The sequence below is a fragment of the Protomyctophum parallelum genome (genome assembly GCF_964188405.1).
Source record: "Protomyctophum parallelum genome assembly, chromosome: 4".
Taxonomy (NCBI): domain Eukaryota; kingdom Metazoa; phylum Chordata; class Actinopteri; order Myctophiformes; family Myctophidae; genus Protomyctophum; species Protomyctophum parallelum.
Window position 1 is genome coordinate 13,061,454 of NC_139700.1, and position 17,604 is coordinate 13,079,057.

At 43.6% G+C, this 17,604-nt stretch overlaps 1 protein-coding gene across 3 annotated transcripts in view; it reads right to left on the reverse strand.

The window, feature by feature from the left end:
- Positions 1-17,604, reverse strand: part of LOC310856921 (transcription factor SOX-6-like) — a 167,801-nt gene that overhangs the window by 9,103 nt on the left and 141,094 nt on the right. For all 3 annotated transcript variants that reach the window (XM_083762474.1, XM_083762472.1, XM_083762473.1), the window contains exons 13-14: positions 6,304-6,412; positions 4,133-4,303 (exon numbers count right to left, since the gene is read on the reverse strand). In XM_083762474.1, coding sequence (XP_083618600.1) covers positions 4,133-4,303; positions 6,304-6,412 — 280 coding nt within the window. The remainder of the gene's footprint in view (positions 1-4,132; positions 4,304-6,303; positions 6,413-17,604) is intronic.

Here is a 17,604-nt window from a genome sequence, read left to right on the forward strand (position 1 = left end):
GAATCGGATCGGGATCCATATCATGATATTAGACTGGATATTGTCTATGATTTCGGATATTGTACTATTGTGTACTATCTACAGTATGTCAAGTGACGTGTTCTATAAAAATCACACCCATGTGAAGTGAGGGGCGCACATCATCATCATCTCATGAACAACCGAATTTATGCGATTGGTTGGTTAAATTTACGTCATATTTAGCGGACATTTGACCTAATTTCTCATTTCAATGTCAATGGCAAACATGAGACGTGTGGGGACAAGATTTAGCCTAATTTCTCCTTTCCTAACATATATCTGATCTGGAAAAATCTGTATCGCCAGATACTCAAAATCAAATGATCGTATCGGGAGCAAAAAAAAACGTGATCATCCCCAACTACAACGTGACGTAACGATATCATCCGCTCCCGACCGGATTATAAACCCGAAAAGGAATGCTGCCCAGGCTAGGATCAGTTTGGTTTTAGTTATTGGAGAACTCTTACATCATTTGGGTTTGTTTGGAGTTAAGCTTAGTTGAATTGAGCTGTGGTTTAGTTAATATTTGATTTACCTTTATGTAGTGTATGCGTTATTGTAACCGCAATATAGTTTTTTAACCTGACATGTAGCCCATGTACAGAACAAGAACATTGGATTGAAAAGCATTGTATGCACTGCTTTACATGTTTCGAAAATGTGTGCTGTTAAATCTATCCAAAAAAAGAAAAGCAATAATAATCTCAGCTTGCTGGTCGCACTTCCTCCGGTAAGAGGCTGTCATGAGAAGAGACACAGGAGGGGAGTTCTGTTTAAACTCAAGTGTATGTAGGTATACTCCATCCTGCTCTCAGAATGATACACATTGTGTACTCAATATTTCTCCTCCCTTTAAGAGTGACTTCAGGAACAAGTGGACAGATGGAGGGCCATTAACCACAGGAACGCAGCACATCTGGAGCGTGCTCGCTGACAACTGACGGTAGGCACGCCGCCTCGCTCGCCCCCGTGTGTTTATCCACATTTATCGCAAAACACAACTCAAGGAAACAAAGAAGACCATTTCAACAGTGGACAAAAAAACACATCCAGCTGTGTTATTGTGTCAGAAAGTGTGTGTGCACTGTGCATGGACACACATACACCAGATAGATGCACACATAGATAGGACACACATGTTATTGTACGCATCATGCGTGCATGTGCATGGAAATGGACACCCACACGTTTGGCCATGGACACGCATGTGTGTCACACACACGCACTTGTGTCACACACACACACACACACACACACACACACACACACACACACACACACACACACTTCAGGTTCAGGGGTCTTGCTTTAGGACTGATAAATATCCGGATAATTTTGTCTCATCTCATGTGAAAGTCATGTGAAAGTCAACTCTGACCTCTACAATTTGACCATAAACACATTATTATTGTTTTTACTATGACAACTGAGCTATGGTAGAGATATTAAACATAAGACTTTGGACTTAATTCTTTTTAACTTGACATATCTCTTTAGCCCTTAATTTGGTTATAGCCTGACAAAAAAAAGAGTTGTGGAAGAAAAATTATACAATTAAAAAGTTGCATATTTCATTTTTATTTCCTATTTATTCCCATTGCTTGTTTTGAAATGCTTCGCAAAGACAGCCAGGTGTTCCTTCCTGTGCAAAGACAAAGCGTGGCTTTGTCCAAGCACATTCAAAGCTTTGACTTAGAAACGTGGACCCCCCCCCCAAAAAAAAAAAAACTAAAACAAAAAACGATTTGTACATAATATCGTAATGTCTCCTTACATTCAGCAGACCCTGGGCTCGTCGGTAGCCTCAGCCACACCAGACACTGGAGGTCTTAAGAACCCTCTACACTTGGCGAACAAGCGTTGCGCTCAGCACGTAGTGAATGGCTATGTGTGTCTCGCTAGCCTATAGCATCAACATCATGGCCTGTTCTCTAACTAGAGGCATCCATCACACTAGTCTGGCTAAACACACACAGCGAGGCTCTGTGTGTGAGGAGTGTTTCTATGCTAAGTCACACACACACACACGAACGCACGTACGTACGTACACATCATGTCCAGATTGTTGGAAAGGTTGAAGTAAAATAACTCGGTGACCTGAAGAACAAGACTGAATCAAATAAGAAAAATGTTTCCTCCACAATAATTCAGGTCCCGATGCTCATATGATTATATTCATTAAAAGCATAAGAGTAACTAAAATGAACTGGACCACCAACTAGTGCTGCACGATTCTTCACAGAATGAGATATTGCATCTAGGTGCCTGAATCTAGATCTTTTTTCGATGTATTGTGCAGCACTATTGTATAGTATATTCAGCATATGACTTTGACTTTATATTCGGCATGCATGACTTAGATGGAGGCTGATGGTAGAAATGGCTGTGCTCAGTTGTACCTGTTCCGCTCAATAATAATAGGCTGTCCTGATGCAAAGCATTCTGAAGCAGCAAGCATGGATGTCAACGCAAGTCCAGCCCCACATGGAACCTCTACCTCTGATATGTAGAGCTATACATTATAGCGGAGTGAGGTTCCATATGGGGCTAATATTAGTCCGACTCAAGTATGAGTTGGACCCATGTCCAAGTCCAACACACACTCGACCTGATAAAACGGTTATGGCCTATTAACTAAAATGTTGGTATTGATAAATCAACAAAGAGATGTTTTCTAATAGCCATGGTTTCCACTGTTTTACACCCCAACCCTGTGGAATGCATTGATTACTCCCCAAAGCTCATTCCACTGTTTTTATTGATTAAATCCTTCGCCTTAGTGTTTCCCCTCCCCTAATAAAAAGCAGTTTTTGTTTGTTTTCTCATGCCCCCATCAGTTTTAATTTCGTTGACTAAGACTAAGGTTTTTCAGAAGACTAAATAGGACTAAGACTAAATAGTGTGGAATTCAAAAGACTAAGACTAAGACTAAATATTTTCTGGCAAAATTAACATTGCATTAAGACTAAGACTAAAGACTAAGTCGACTAAGGTTTCTCAGGAGACTAAATAGGACTAAGACTAAATGGTGTGTTATTCAAAAGACTAAGACTAATTCAAAATATTGTGAAAAAACTAACACTGCCCCCCATGTAAAGCACATTAGAGTATATTCATATATAGACTACCTGCACTTGCTGCACTTGTTTAAATTTCTCAGAGACTGCCATCTCTATAGCTCCAATCATCACTCACATAAAAAAAACCTCTCCATCAAACAGGGACAGGTCCCCCAAGATTTCAAACTGACCAAAGTTACCCCCCTGCACAAGAAAGGGAGCAAATTAGACCCTGGCAACTACTGCCCTATTTCTATACTTAGCTCCATCTAGAAAGCGATGGAAAAAATATCTTGCCACAAAAAAATAATAATTATGAATTCCAATCTGGCTTCAGAACATTCCACTCCAATATTTATTAATTTGAGCGACCACATCAAACATGAGGTGGATGCTGGCAAATAGTGAGCTGGATGCAATCCTACCTGGAGGGGAGAGAACCTCAAAGATCTCCAGGTAGCCTGGCTGGTAATCCAGTCTGGCAGTGTGCCAGTTTGCCAGAGGTTCGACTCCCGATTCTGATGGCCTTTACTGCATGTCACCCCCACCCCCCCCCATCTCTCTCCCCATTTCCTGTCAGCCAACTGTCTATCCCTCAATAAAAAAATATAAAATGACGTTTGGACCAGAAGGCGTCAAAAGACATTCTGAGCGGCGAATGAGTTAAGCTCTATTTTTGAGTGGTGCAACCACTCCTACAACCAGCTTGCAATGTCCTCGCACGTGTCTGTGTGAGCATGAGTGCAATGTCCTCGCACCTGTTTGTGTGTCTGTGTGAGCATGAGTATGTGACTTAATAATAGCAGTAGGGGGCGCCAGAAACAGTGAGAGGGGTAGTGACTCTAATGAGAGAGAGTGAGAGAGAGAGAGAGAGAGAGAGAGAGAGAGAGAGAGAGAGAGAGGGGGGGGGGAATTGCACCACTCAGTTCACACGTGTGTGATTTTTAAATAGGACTTAAAAGCTTGAAGTAGATGCATCAAGTGGAGGTTGCTTCTCACCCAAGTTTGTGTGCGTGTGTGTGTGTGTGTGTGTGTGTGTGTGTTCTCACCCAGGATCTTGCTGATGTTGGAGTTGTGCATGTCAGGGAAGGTCTGCAGGATCTTCCTCCGCTCGTCCTTGGCCCACACCATGAAGGCGTTCATGGGTCTCTTGATGTGTGGCTCACTGTTGTTCCTTCCCCGGGCCTCCCTGAACACCCTGGCCTCCATCGCATTACTCCCTACAAGAGACACAGATAGAACATTACAAAAGCCACCATGGGGTCAAACGCTGGAATTCTCCCGTGCACACATTATACACTATCCTCACACACAACACACTATCCTCAGTTTCACACAACACACACTATCCTCACACACACAACACACTATCCTCACACACACAACACACACTATCCTCACACACACACAACACACACTATCCTCACACACACAACACACACTATCCTCACACACACACAACACACACTATCCTCACACACACAACACACACTATCCTCACACACACACAACACACTATCCTCACACACACAACACACACTATCCTCACACACACAACACACACTATCCTCACACACACAACACACACTATCCTCACACACACAACACACACTATCCTCACACACACACAACACACTATCCTCACACACACAACACACACTATCCTCACACACACAACACACACTATCCTCACACACACAACACACACTATCCTCACACACACACAACACACACTATCCTCACACACACACAACACACACTATCCTCACACACACAACACACACTATCCTCACACACACACAACACACACTATCCTCACACACACACAACACACACTATCCTCACACACACAACACACACTATCCTCACACACACAACACACACTATCCTCACTTAGTTTCCCCAAAGATTGTATCTTTAATGTGTCCCGCTCCCGTGTTTACGCCCGTGACTCTAAACCAAAACGGTGATGAACACTCCTAGAAGCCCTCGCCGCTTGTAAACACTGCTGTTTTATGGGAAACAGGTGGGTTATGGGTAAAAAAAAAGAAAAAGAAAAGAAAAAGACAGTGAATGCTCCCTGGCTGTGTCTACAACAAGCTCAAGTATATACTCACATAATTAGAATGTGATGCCTCCCCCCCCCCCCCCCCCCCCCCTCCCCCCAAATATAGAATTTGACAATTAATTGTCAATGGCCTTCAATGTTTGTGACGTGTTATAGAACAATGTTTGTGTTTGAATGAAAATGAAAGGCAATACATAATGTATCTTTGGTGTATTACTCGATTATAGTATAATGGTAATAAAACAAGTGTGGTGGAACCTTGCACACGATCCACTTGTATTTGTCTGATTTTGTTTGCATATTTGCTCAGGGTGGAATCGTCCTGACACAAACACCAGCAGTGAACAGAAACAAAAAAAAACAACATAGAATGCTGCCTCTTGTCTCGCACTTTAGCGAATAATAACATCTTGATAACGTGTGTAAAGAGTGTAACATGTTGACGTTAAGGAGTCTTGTTTTGCCCAAAGAGCACACTAAATATTTGCGTCTCACGGATACCTGCCTGTCAGGGCTTTCTGGAGGAGTTAATGTTTGTAGCACAGCCCCCCCCACACCACATCCCAAATAAGTGGCGCCATCTTTCTTTGTGGGGCCCCCCCAGAGTTTAAGGGTCACTGGTATCAATTTAAGCCACACAGGATGTGACGGTTCCTCCCTGAACCTCAGCATTTTCTTCACTTATGTTTTCCATCCCTCTGTCCCGTCATTCCAACCTTATTCCTTTGGCCTTGCCCTGCCTTTGTGCCACAGCAAAAACATGCATGGTATTCAAACACATTCAAATAAAAAAAATTGCACACCTAACAAAAGACCATTGATAAAATATTGATGATGATAGTTACATAATATCGTTTAAATGAGATGCATATGTATGTGACTTTGTTATCTGAAGGCACAGTCGAGGAGATGTAGTGGGCCCTTGAGTGTTTTAATATTTTCTAATATGGCATTTGGAAAATGTTTGGACACACCTGCCATAGGGCCTAATGGAAACAAGACCGCAAGGACTTTTTTTGTTTGGTGCTATCCCTTTTGAGCCGAGTGTTTGACTGTACTCTGTTGCCGTTTTTACATTTATGTTCAATAAACTATTCAATACATCAATCAATCAATCAATCAAAAATTCAAAATGTCCAGAGTGTAGCGTACCGTCCAGGTCTTCTGGTCTGGTGAGGTCGATGACCCTGTGGACCATCTTCCCAGCCTCCTCTCCAAGTTTCCCCAGGTGCTGACTCAGGCTCTCGTAGTGCAGACGCTCCTATATATGGACACATGCGAGGTCAAGGGTCACTCACCACAAGTTACAACAGGTTCTGGAAGAAGGCGTGAGAATGGTTTTGTGTGTGTGTGTGTGTGTGTGTGTGTGTGTGTGTGTGTGTGTGTGTGTGTGTGTGTGTGTGTGTGTGTGTGTGTGTGTGTGTGTGTGTGTGTGTGTGTGTGTGTTGTGGCTAAAGAGTCTCCTCTCTCCTCTCCTCTCCTCTCCTCTCCCGTCCTCTCCACCTCTGAGCCCAAACAGCTACAACATGCTGCCTCTACATTATGCGAGGGCCTCGGCAGCTAAAATTACCTCCGCCACGCTCCCAAACCGTGGTGGAAAACATCGGAGAGCCTCCACACAGCGAGCCACCACGCGTATCCATCCAGGCACCCTCCCTCCCTCCCTCCCTCCCCAGCACCCCCACCCACCCCCTTGTCCCACTCCCTCCCTCCCTCCCCGGCACCCCCACCCACCCCCTCGTCCCACTCCCTTCCCCGGCCCGCCTCTCCTCCTCCTTTTTTCTGGTGACAGAGGCATTTTGTTTGACGCAGGGGATGGTTGCTGGGTGAAGTCATGCGGCGGTAGCCGCTGGCAGGGCCTGTGGAACTTAAGGGGCCGGGATCTCTGAGAGTGTGTGTGTGTGTGCGCGTGCACGTGTGTGTCGTGCGCGTGTGTCCATGTACAGTATGCATGTGAGGAGGTGTGGGCATGCATGCAACTGTGTGCGCGACTGGGCGTGCATCCCTGCATATTATTGTGTGTGTGTGTGTGTGTGTGTGTGTGAGTGTGTGTGAGTGTGTGTGAGTGTGTGTGAGTGTGTGTGTGCATGCGCGCGTATGTGCATGCATGTATGCATGCGTGCGCGTGTGTGTGTTTATAGACAGGGAGTCGACGCGGGCCAATGTCAGCACTACAGCACGGCTGTAATCAGGCCCACCACAGAACATGTGCATGGGCACCGCCACACTCACCGCAGGAAACGGCCTAACAAAGACCCAAAGAAAAGACCTCTGAGAGAGAGCGAGAGAGAGGCATGGAAAAACTCGTAGTAGAGAAATATAACCCAGTGCAAGTTTATAACCACTTGAACCCCAGCATCCATATATGCTTATATATATATATATATAGTTCTGGAGTGAACATTAGTCAAAAATAGTAGATCTACAAGATCACAACAAGTCACAAGCAGATATGCAGGTGCAATGCAAAGTCTATGGTGCTGTCTCCCAGTTCCCCCATAGTATGCATGCTGTTGTCAGGACCGTGGAATATTCATCAAATTAGTCCAGAATAATATAGACTTTTCCAAGAGAGAATTTGGGAAATTAATTATTTCCATTATCATGTGAACTTAAATGCATATTTATAAATACCGGTACACAGCCAACATATATGCAACAGAGCCTCCAATAGAACCAAGCTATACATCTCTGTACATCGCCAAAACATTTTATAAGGAAAGAAAAAAAAAAGATTAACAGACTATTGTGCTTTTACAAGGTCTGGGGGTCTGATTTTGCTGTTGAAATGTATAAATCTAAATTTAAGAGCCACCAGGTGCTCCTGACACGCTTGGACTCTCCTCTTTTTTGCCGTTTGTGGCTCCCCGTGCGTTACCACGGAAACACTATAAACACAGTGCTTCAGGTCCAAACATACAGAGTCATGCTCAGTATTACCACGGTGGTTCTATCACTATACCAGGGTGCAGTACGTCATGCTCAGTATTACCACGGTGGTTCTATCACTATACCAGGGTGCAGTACGTCATGCTCAGTATTACCACGGTGGTTCTATCACTATACCAGGGTACAGTACGTCATGCTCAGTATTACCACGGTGGTTCTATCACTATACCAGGGTACAGTACGTCATGCTCAGTATTACCACGGTGGTTCTATCACTATACCAGGGTACAGTACGTCATGCTCAGTATTACCACGGTGGTTCTATCACTATACCAGGGTGCAGTACGTCATGCTCAGTATTACCACGGTGGTTCTATCACTATACCAGGGTACAGTACGTCATGCTCAGTATTACCACGGTGGTTCTACCACTATACCAGGGTACAGTACGTCATGCTCAGTATTACCACGGTGGTTCTATCACTATACCAGGGTGCAGTACGTCCCGCAACTGGCCGCTGACTGTCTCCTATAGGGCAGGGCAGTGTTGATTCGCTGACGAAAACTAAATGGAACCTAAATGAAAACTAAGCTATGATGACTAATGACTAAATATATTAATAAAAATATAACAAATTTAAACTAGACTACAATTTTAGGAAGGGACTATAGTGGACAAGAGATCCAGTATACAGTAAGTCATTGTACACTTGGTTTGCATGCTGAAAATAGCAGATCTACATAACCTTGTAGCGTTGCTTGTAGCGTTGTGATCTTGATATTTTCAGCAAGTGTAAAATCAGTCATTATGATGGCATCAAGGCCCTCCAAAATACATTTTGGTCGACTAAATCAGGGGTTTTCAACTTTTTTATATCAAGTACCACCACAGAAAATATCTGGCACTCCAAGTACCACCATAATAACTGATGTTAAAATACAGGAGCGTAGACCTGCCCCATCTACACAATCTATTATTAACACAGGAGGAAAATGTAATTTATTCTTTGAATCGTTTTGTTTTTGTTCCATTCCTAAGCCAATTTTGCTGCTGCTCTGACCCACAACTGATAATAGTTGTGATGGGATTAATCAGTTCCCTATTTCACAATTTTGTTTTTGTTCCATTCCTAAGCCAATTTTACTGTTGCTTTGTTTTTTTTAACGTTCTGTTTATTCGATTTTTAAACAAATACAAAAAGACACATATACACGCAAGAAGAAAAAAAAAACTCCAATACAATCAGTAGGCCTATACAGAGCTATCAGAGATCCAATGTGAATGTGAGGGAGGGTATGTTTCTTTTCCAGTGGATCAGAATAAGGCGACTTGCCAGAAGAGTCACAAAAGCGACAAGGTCTATGGTTTCAGGAAGAACACCAAATAAGGAAATAATAAGCAATGGACCAATTGCTTGGTCATTTATTAATATTAATAAATATTTCATTCCACTTTTTTCTCCCATTTTGGGCGACTCCTCGGAGTACCACCAGAGGGGGGTTCAAGTACAGTAGGTGGTACTATTACCAGTGGTTGGGAACCCCTGGACTAAATCAACTGTATATTTAGTTGACCAAAAATCTAGACTGAGACTAAAACATCCCTCAGGTGACTAAAATGTGACTAAAACTAAATTAAAACTATGACCAAGACTAAAATCTAGGCCTGCGCCATGGCTCAGTGGTCCAGGCACCTTGGCTGGCAATCCAGTCTGGCAGTGTGCCGCGGGTTGGACTCCTGATCCCGACGGCCATTACTGCATGTCTTCCCCCCATTTCCTATCAGCCTACTGTCTGTCCCTCCATAAAATAAAGGCGAAAGCCACAAAAAAACATTAAAAAAAGGCTAAAATCTAAACTTGCTGTCAAAATCAACACTTCCTCTCACTTCCTTTCCTCTCTCTCCTCTCCTCTTTTTCCCTATACTTTCCTCTCGTCTATAGTTCTTATAGGGTTCACCTCTTCAACCCTTTCCATTCTTCCCTTCTCTGCTCTCTTCTACAACTTTATTCCTTTTTGAGGGCCACTAGCACCTCCTACATATATTCAACTATTAATGTAGCTTTTCGTCTCATTAAATTCCCATTGACAATGAATGGAGAATGTAAGTCATATGTGGATGAGCAAATTGACATGTTACGTCATGAACGATGATAAGATCGCCCCTCACTTCACACAGGTGTGATTTATTTTTTGAACCCCATGCACTGCCCCCTTCCACTCCTTCCTTCCTTCCGCACAACTTGATCAATGAATACCCACACGACCCACCCACTGTGAGAAGGGCAGCTTCGGAGCAGCTGAGCAGTCCTGACAGTTCCCATCAGCCCACATATGGCGTTAAGTAGGGTTGGGATTCGTTAGGATTTTAACGGTTCCGGATCCTTCCCGGATCCCTCTTAACGGTTCCGGTTCCTAACGGTTCCCTTAACGGATCCCAATACATATTTTTTCCCCTTTTTTCTGACATACATTATACTTGTATTATAGTAGTGCATAATAAACACAAATTCAATAATACAAAGCCACTTTATTGCACAGAAAAAAGCAATTGTACTTTACAATTATGAGGTAGGCACTAGGCAGACAGCACTTTCAAGTAAGCACTTTTTTTTAAGAGTTTGTCTCACAGACACAGTATCCTCTTGTTTAAATTAACATACTGTAATGAACATACAGTTACAAATACAATTATGCCTGTTTAGATACAAAAGTAAAGGTGTAGGCTAGGCAAGTAAACAGTAAACAACATTTGCACTACTGCACTAGTAGGCACTGACTGCACTGGCAGATATTTCAGTAAACGTAAGTAAAAGTGAGGTAGAAAAAATGAGGTAGGCACAGTAAGGCACTACTGTTGAATTGCACATTTAGGCTTTAGGCCTGAGAGCATGCAACTTCTAACAGTTCTTTTGCAGGAAAATTAGCTTATCTGCTACTTCTGGACGAATCCTACACCTCTCCTCGCTAATAGTGTCTCCCGCAACTGAAAACACTCTCTCTGATGGTGTTGATGATGCTTGTACACACAAATATGTTGCAGACAAATCATACAGCATGGGGAGGGAGTGCCTACTCTTCCACCACCAAGCAGCAGGGTTTGTGCCAATGGCCAGAGGGGCCAGGTTCCTGTAGTGATTTATTTCCATTTCTGCTCTCTCAGAATATGACAGGGGGCGCATGGTCTCAGCTTCCCTTCTAACAGCTTTCTCTTCCTCTTCAAAGAGCTCTTCTAGGGGTGATATTTTCTTCTTCTTGATCTGCGGACTGGGATGCTGCTGACTCTGTGTCTGAAATATCAATAGACAAAACATCCTCCTGTTGGTGATGATTTTGATATGACCAGAAAGTGTTCCCAAGAAAATGAAAATGTTGTTAATCCTTACCTCATCAATCTCCTCTTCCCCTTCCTCGTCCGTGTCAATCTGATCAGAAACAGTGCTCTGGCCCTGTGTGGTGGTCTCACTCTCTGCTGCACCGTCCTCTTGTCCGCCTGCCACTGGCAGCTAAAATACAAAATTGTTCACTTTAGGCTGACGGCTATTAGACGGTACCTTGTTGCCACTCGTTTACCTTTATTTCTTTTTTTACCTGGTGCTCAGCCTCGTCTGGACTCGCAATCTTCACTGCTGCCGTCTTGAGCCGGGCCCAGACTTCATCGTTGTCCACTTTAAACTTAAATCTTGGGTCCATTGAAGTGGCCTCCTCCAGAAATTCTGATATGTCAACATCCTATAAATCACACAACAACAGAATAGATGCACAGTATAACTTTGTAAAGTAATACTATTAATTTACAAGAAGGCCAATTGTATTTCATTTGATCCATTTGAATACCTTGTAGCGCTTGGAGAGATCAGTCCACACCTTCTCCTTAATAGTGATGGCAAAGGTGGAGTCTCCATCCTTTACTGCAAAGTGAGCCTCCAGTTTCTTCAGAATGGGAAGAATTTGCCCACATGTTGGCATGTTCTCGCTCGATGCAGCCAGGGTGCAGGTGTAGAGGATTCCCATAAGCTTGGTGAACTCCTGTGCTTTCCTCAAGTCATCATCTGTGATTCTGTCCAATCTACCAAAAATGCAGTATATTGTACATAATGTTGAAATGGTTAGGGAAATCATATTTACAATGAATACATTATAAATGTGTGTGTGTATATATATATATATATATATATATATATATATACATATACACACACACACACACACACACACATTTATAATGTATTCTATATAAGGTATTATATATATATACACATACATATATAATTATTTTTTAAATGCTATACTCACTTCTCTGCTCCCTTTTTAACTCTTTGATCCAGAACTGTTGCTTGGACGGCTGGGTATTGCTCTATGAACCTTTCGATCATCAAGTAGGTAGAGTTCCAGCGGGTTTTCACATCAAGCACCAGCTCATGAATCAGTTCTGAAATGAAATAACACACACACACACACACACACACACACACACACACACACACACACACACACACACACACACACACACACACACACACACACACACACACACACACACACACACACACACACACACACACACACACACACACACACACACACACACACACACACACACACACACACACACACACACACACACACACACACACACACACACACACACACACACACACACACACACACACACACACACACACACACACACACACACACACACACACACACACACAGAGAGAGAGAGAGAGCATATACCTAAAATAAATGCCATTTCATTCTTAAGTGAAATTTCAAATGAAATACATTTTAACCATTTAACATACATTTTAAAAATCGACTTACTCGGAGTAAGGAAATGCTGCTTTTCTTTCATGACCACCTTGGCCATGCTGGTCTTCCTGGTCCAAACGATCACTGCTCTAATCTTGGCTGCCCACTTGCTCACAGATGCAACACTGCAGGCCCTTTGTGCTCCCAAGTTTAATGTGTGTGCAAAGCATCCAACTTTGAGGACCTTCAGCCTCTTCACAGCCACATCCATGTTGGAGGCGTTGTCCACAGTGACTCCAACGATAGATTTCCGGTCCAAGCCAAATTCTTTTAAGATGGACTCGATCTCTCTCTCCACAACTGGTCCCGTCTGTGCTTCGTACACTGCTTGGGTCTTCAGGACCTTTTGATGGAGCTTGTCTTTAACGACATAGTGCAGGGTGACAGTGATGTAGTGGTCTCTCGTGACAGCAGTCCAACCGTCAGAAGTGATGGCAAACTTCTTGACCTGTGTAAGGTCTGATGTTAAGTTGTCTTTCTCCACGTTATACCATGCATCTAGAAAATTGTTGGTAAGGGCATCTCTGGATGGTGGTGTATACTTGGGGTTCAGAGCTTTTAACATCTCCCTGAGTAGTATAAAAAGAAAAAGTGATTTCCTGATTACTACAGCTAAATAATACAGTACCAATATTACTACAACATGTACAATTATTATTTAAACTTCACCACCACCACCACCACATCATTGCAATTTGTACTGTATATTTGTGTCATTAATGTTCAGATTAATTTAATATGAATGACCAGTTAATGGAAACAAGCCAGTGCTTTGTGTTATAAATCCCTGTATTGAACTGTACATCCCTGTGCTTTTTTCTGTAAACTGTTTATATAAAGTAATCAATCATTCAAAGCATGCACAAATATGCACCTAAAGTGTGGGCTCTCCACAGTCGAAAATGCATGTGCATCCATCACAATGAACTTCGTAACAGCACGGTGAATTTCTTCAGTCCTCTCTTTCGTCATCCTCCCAGCTGCTGCTTGGGTGAAAGGAGTTGATGCACTGGTGGTGCTCGCCTTTTCTGTAGACAAAATATAACATTATATTCATGAACAATTAATTTAGAGCCAATTTAAAAGCAGTTGATTTGCTACTGCTAGTAATTTGTGCATTGAAGTGCAGAGAAAAATGATTGTTTTATTCATGGCTCTAGTTACTGTTAACGTGATTCATAAAATATCAGACAGACTGTCACAGACAGACGTCGAGTCATTGGCGTTCTAAATTAACACCATAAACAGTTCAACAACAAAGTATAATATAAGTATATCTAATGTTACTAGCCTGGGGAAAGTGAACCAGCAGCCTCGTCGGTGGCGTCTTCATCATCAGCCTCTCCCCCCGAAGGCTGTGTTGCTGCGGGGCCGGGCACGGCTTTTTTCCGAAGGCTATCGAACACTTTGCATGTGCCTAGACTAATACCGTGCATCGACTTGAGATGCTTTCTCATTGCGGACGTGCAACCACCTTTACACGACACGATGGACTGACATTTTATGCACTTTGCATTGAAAGCATTTGCCTCTCTGTGGAAGTGTAACCATACTTTACTTTTTTGCTGTCTTTTCGACATTTTTCTCCTCTAGTAGTCTCGCTCGCTCCGGTTACACACGCTTGGTTCATGTGGGCGTGCCGCTTCCTCATTTCTCCCAGATCTCCCACTGACTCTTGTAGGTGACGTGACGTCACCACAGCCGCTCGTATGCATGCACAGACACAGCGGAGCTAAATTATGACTGATGAGATCCGTTTGCGGAACCGTTCATAAAAAAACAATGGAACCGGGTCCGGATCCGCAATGTCGGAACCGGGTCTGAAACGGACCCGGTTCCGAATCCCAACCCTAGCGTTAAGTGGCCGTCGCTATGGAAACTCTTTTTTCAGGGCTTTGGGTTTCTTGTGGAAGGCTAAAATGGAATGAACAACTTTCCACGAGATATCTCGAGAGAAGCACGGAATGGGTTAATCCCGCACCGCCAACAACGCCTTTCACGTGTTAATTAGCGCTCTATTTAATGATAAAACTATAAGGTTGGCTTACCGATAATCAAAGCTCCCCTCGAGAGGCAGCTCCGTGTTCGATTGCTTCCCCTTCAGCCTCAATGCATTGAAAAAAGAGCAAGGTGGTGGATGAGGCCTTTCTAGGCCTTTTTAAGTGTATTCCATTTCAAATCGTGCTGGATAAATAAAGCGACTGTGTTTAGTGGCTCAAACGCTTCCTCATGACCACGCATCTAAAATATGAACGCTTCTAAATACTCTTAGCGAATGATTAGTCCGGATCCCGCAATCGCCTCCGCCATTGCTTCTTCTACAGCCAAATAGAATGGTGGTGAACGGTGGGCCGTGGCGGTTACTGAACTATCAGCACCCTAATGGACACAATGACTCAGACATACAATATTATTGGTCGGATCTGCGCACACACACACACACACACACACACACGTAAAAGTAGACACAACAGTATATCCACCCATACCTAAGCAAACATGCCACATGCCCACATCGTATACCCAGTGGCTATTTCAGAGGGCAGAGTAAGCGTAAGACAATACCAAACTACGCCACTGAATACCCAACTACGACACTGAATACCCAACTACGCCACTGACTGCCAATGCTGTGCCAGCTAGAATGAGTTTACATGACACACACAGACACACACACGCACCCACACACACGCACGCACATCTCACACATCTCTCTCTCAGGGTCACTTTCAGTTGTGGAAAGAACTGTATGTAATCAAAATGACAGATGTGCATCACAAGTACACAAGCCCAACACACACATGTAGTGCACAATTTATTTAACTCAATGTAATGTACCCTCCTTTACACACACACACACACACACACGCACGCTCTCTCTCTCTCTCTCTCTCTCGTATTGAGTTGAGTCAGCCTGTATGGTCGTCGTACAGTATTTGTGACTGTGTACGTGTGTTCTGTTCTGACAGACGATTAGCTCTTCTGTCAGTTCAATATAAGGAACACACAGAGCTCCACCTGGCTCGGTCGTGACAAATCCTTCTGACAGAAGCATCACACATAAAACCCATACGGTATAAAGAAGGGAAGGGGGGGGGGGGGGGGGGGGGGGGGAGTGCAGTTTGCCGTCCAAAGGTGGAAGGCCTGAGTCACTCTGGCTGCATCCCGTGCCCTGCATGTTCCATCCATGAATTGTTTTAGACAGAGCAAAGCCTTTGAGCCACGCAGAAAAGGAAAGGAAAAAAAAGCTCTCTCTGTACTGAAGAGAGAGAGAGAGAGGAGAGAAAATAAGAAAGACGCATTTAGAGCCCGAAAAGAAAGAGTCTTTGAGCTGCAGTTGTTAGGGAACGCATAACAAACAACGACGCTCACTAACTGGCCTCCCTGTCTTCTTCTTAGGCACCGGAAACAATTACTTTGAGAGTTTCCAAATGAGCGTTTTATTAGGCAGGCACGGAGCCAAGAACCACATGATACCGCTTTGCTTCTGTCTTCTGATTCCTTTTCTATTGTTTCTCATTAAGCTATAGAAAACGGCGTGCGGTGGCACAGTCGGTAGCACTGTCGCCTCACAGCTAGAAGGTCCTGGGTTCGATTCCCGCTGGGGACGCTGTGGGCGCTGGGGGGCGTGTTCTCTCCTCTGCGTCATCAGTACCCATACCCGAGGTGGGGTTGGCGAAAGGGCCTTTCTGTGTGGAGTTTGCATGTTCTTCCTGTGTCCTATGGTATAGGTACCCTCACATGTTAATCTGATGGAGGGGAAAGGAACTGGTTGGAATAACAATGTTCCTGCACGCGCTACGAAAAAGCATGAGGTCAGTCCATTGCTCTCCCCAAGTTGGCAGAGGGAGTGTAGAGCCCAGGATTACATTAGATAATTGACAATGGGTGAAAAAATGGGTTACACAATCGTGGGATAAAATTTTTGGAACAAAAATAAAGCATCCACGAGAGTCTTTGTGCAAATTAATGACCTTAACTTTTCAGATTTTCAGAAAAGTAACAGAATTTTGTGAAATGAGTAATTTTGTGTACAGTACACAGTATACAGTATACAGCGAGCAGCAGGATGTTTTGACGTTAACAATTTATAAGTACAGCCCCGCTTTTTATGAAGTTAGCATTTATGAGCTTTTTCACTGTTTACAACAAGCATAATTAATTCTGAAGAGAGGCCGATATCATCAACTATAAGGAGGAAGAGCACACAGAAATAACGGCGGCATATTTACAACAAATTTGGGATGTTTTCCTTTCTTGAGATGCCTGGAAAACAAAATTAAAAACATGGTATCCTCGGAGTGCACTGATTATGACCCAGTTGTCGGAAGGAGGGTTGGTTCAAAGTGTCCAAACCGTAAAATATTCATGATGTGTCTCTCCTCTTCCTCATTCCAAAAATGTTTTGATATATATATTAATCTCTTTAATAAATCTCATCCTTGGATTGGGTGATTGACTTAATTGAGTGTGACCCCCCAACCCCCCCAGGTCTGAGATGGAGCGTACAAAGGCTTCAGGGTGTGCGTTTGCCAGGGGGAGAAGAGGAATGGAAGGGGGGGTGTGGGGGTGGGCTCGTCGTTAGCCAAGATACCCTCTTTTAATTGGGGCTACTGACAGACCTCTCCTCTCCTCTCCTCTCCTCTCCTCTCCTCTCCTCTCCTCTCCTCTCCTCTCCTCTCCTCTCCTCTCCGCACGCACGCACACACGGATGTTTACTATTCTCGCAACAAAAGAACACCCACTCAA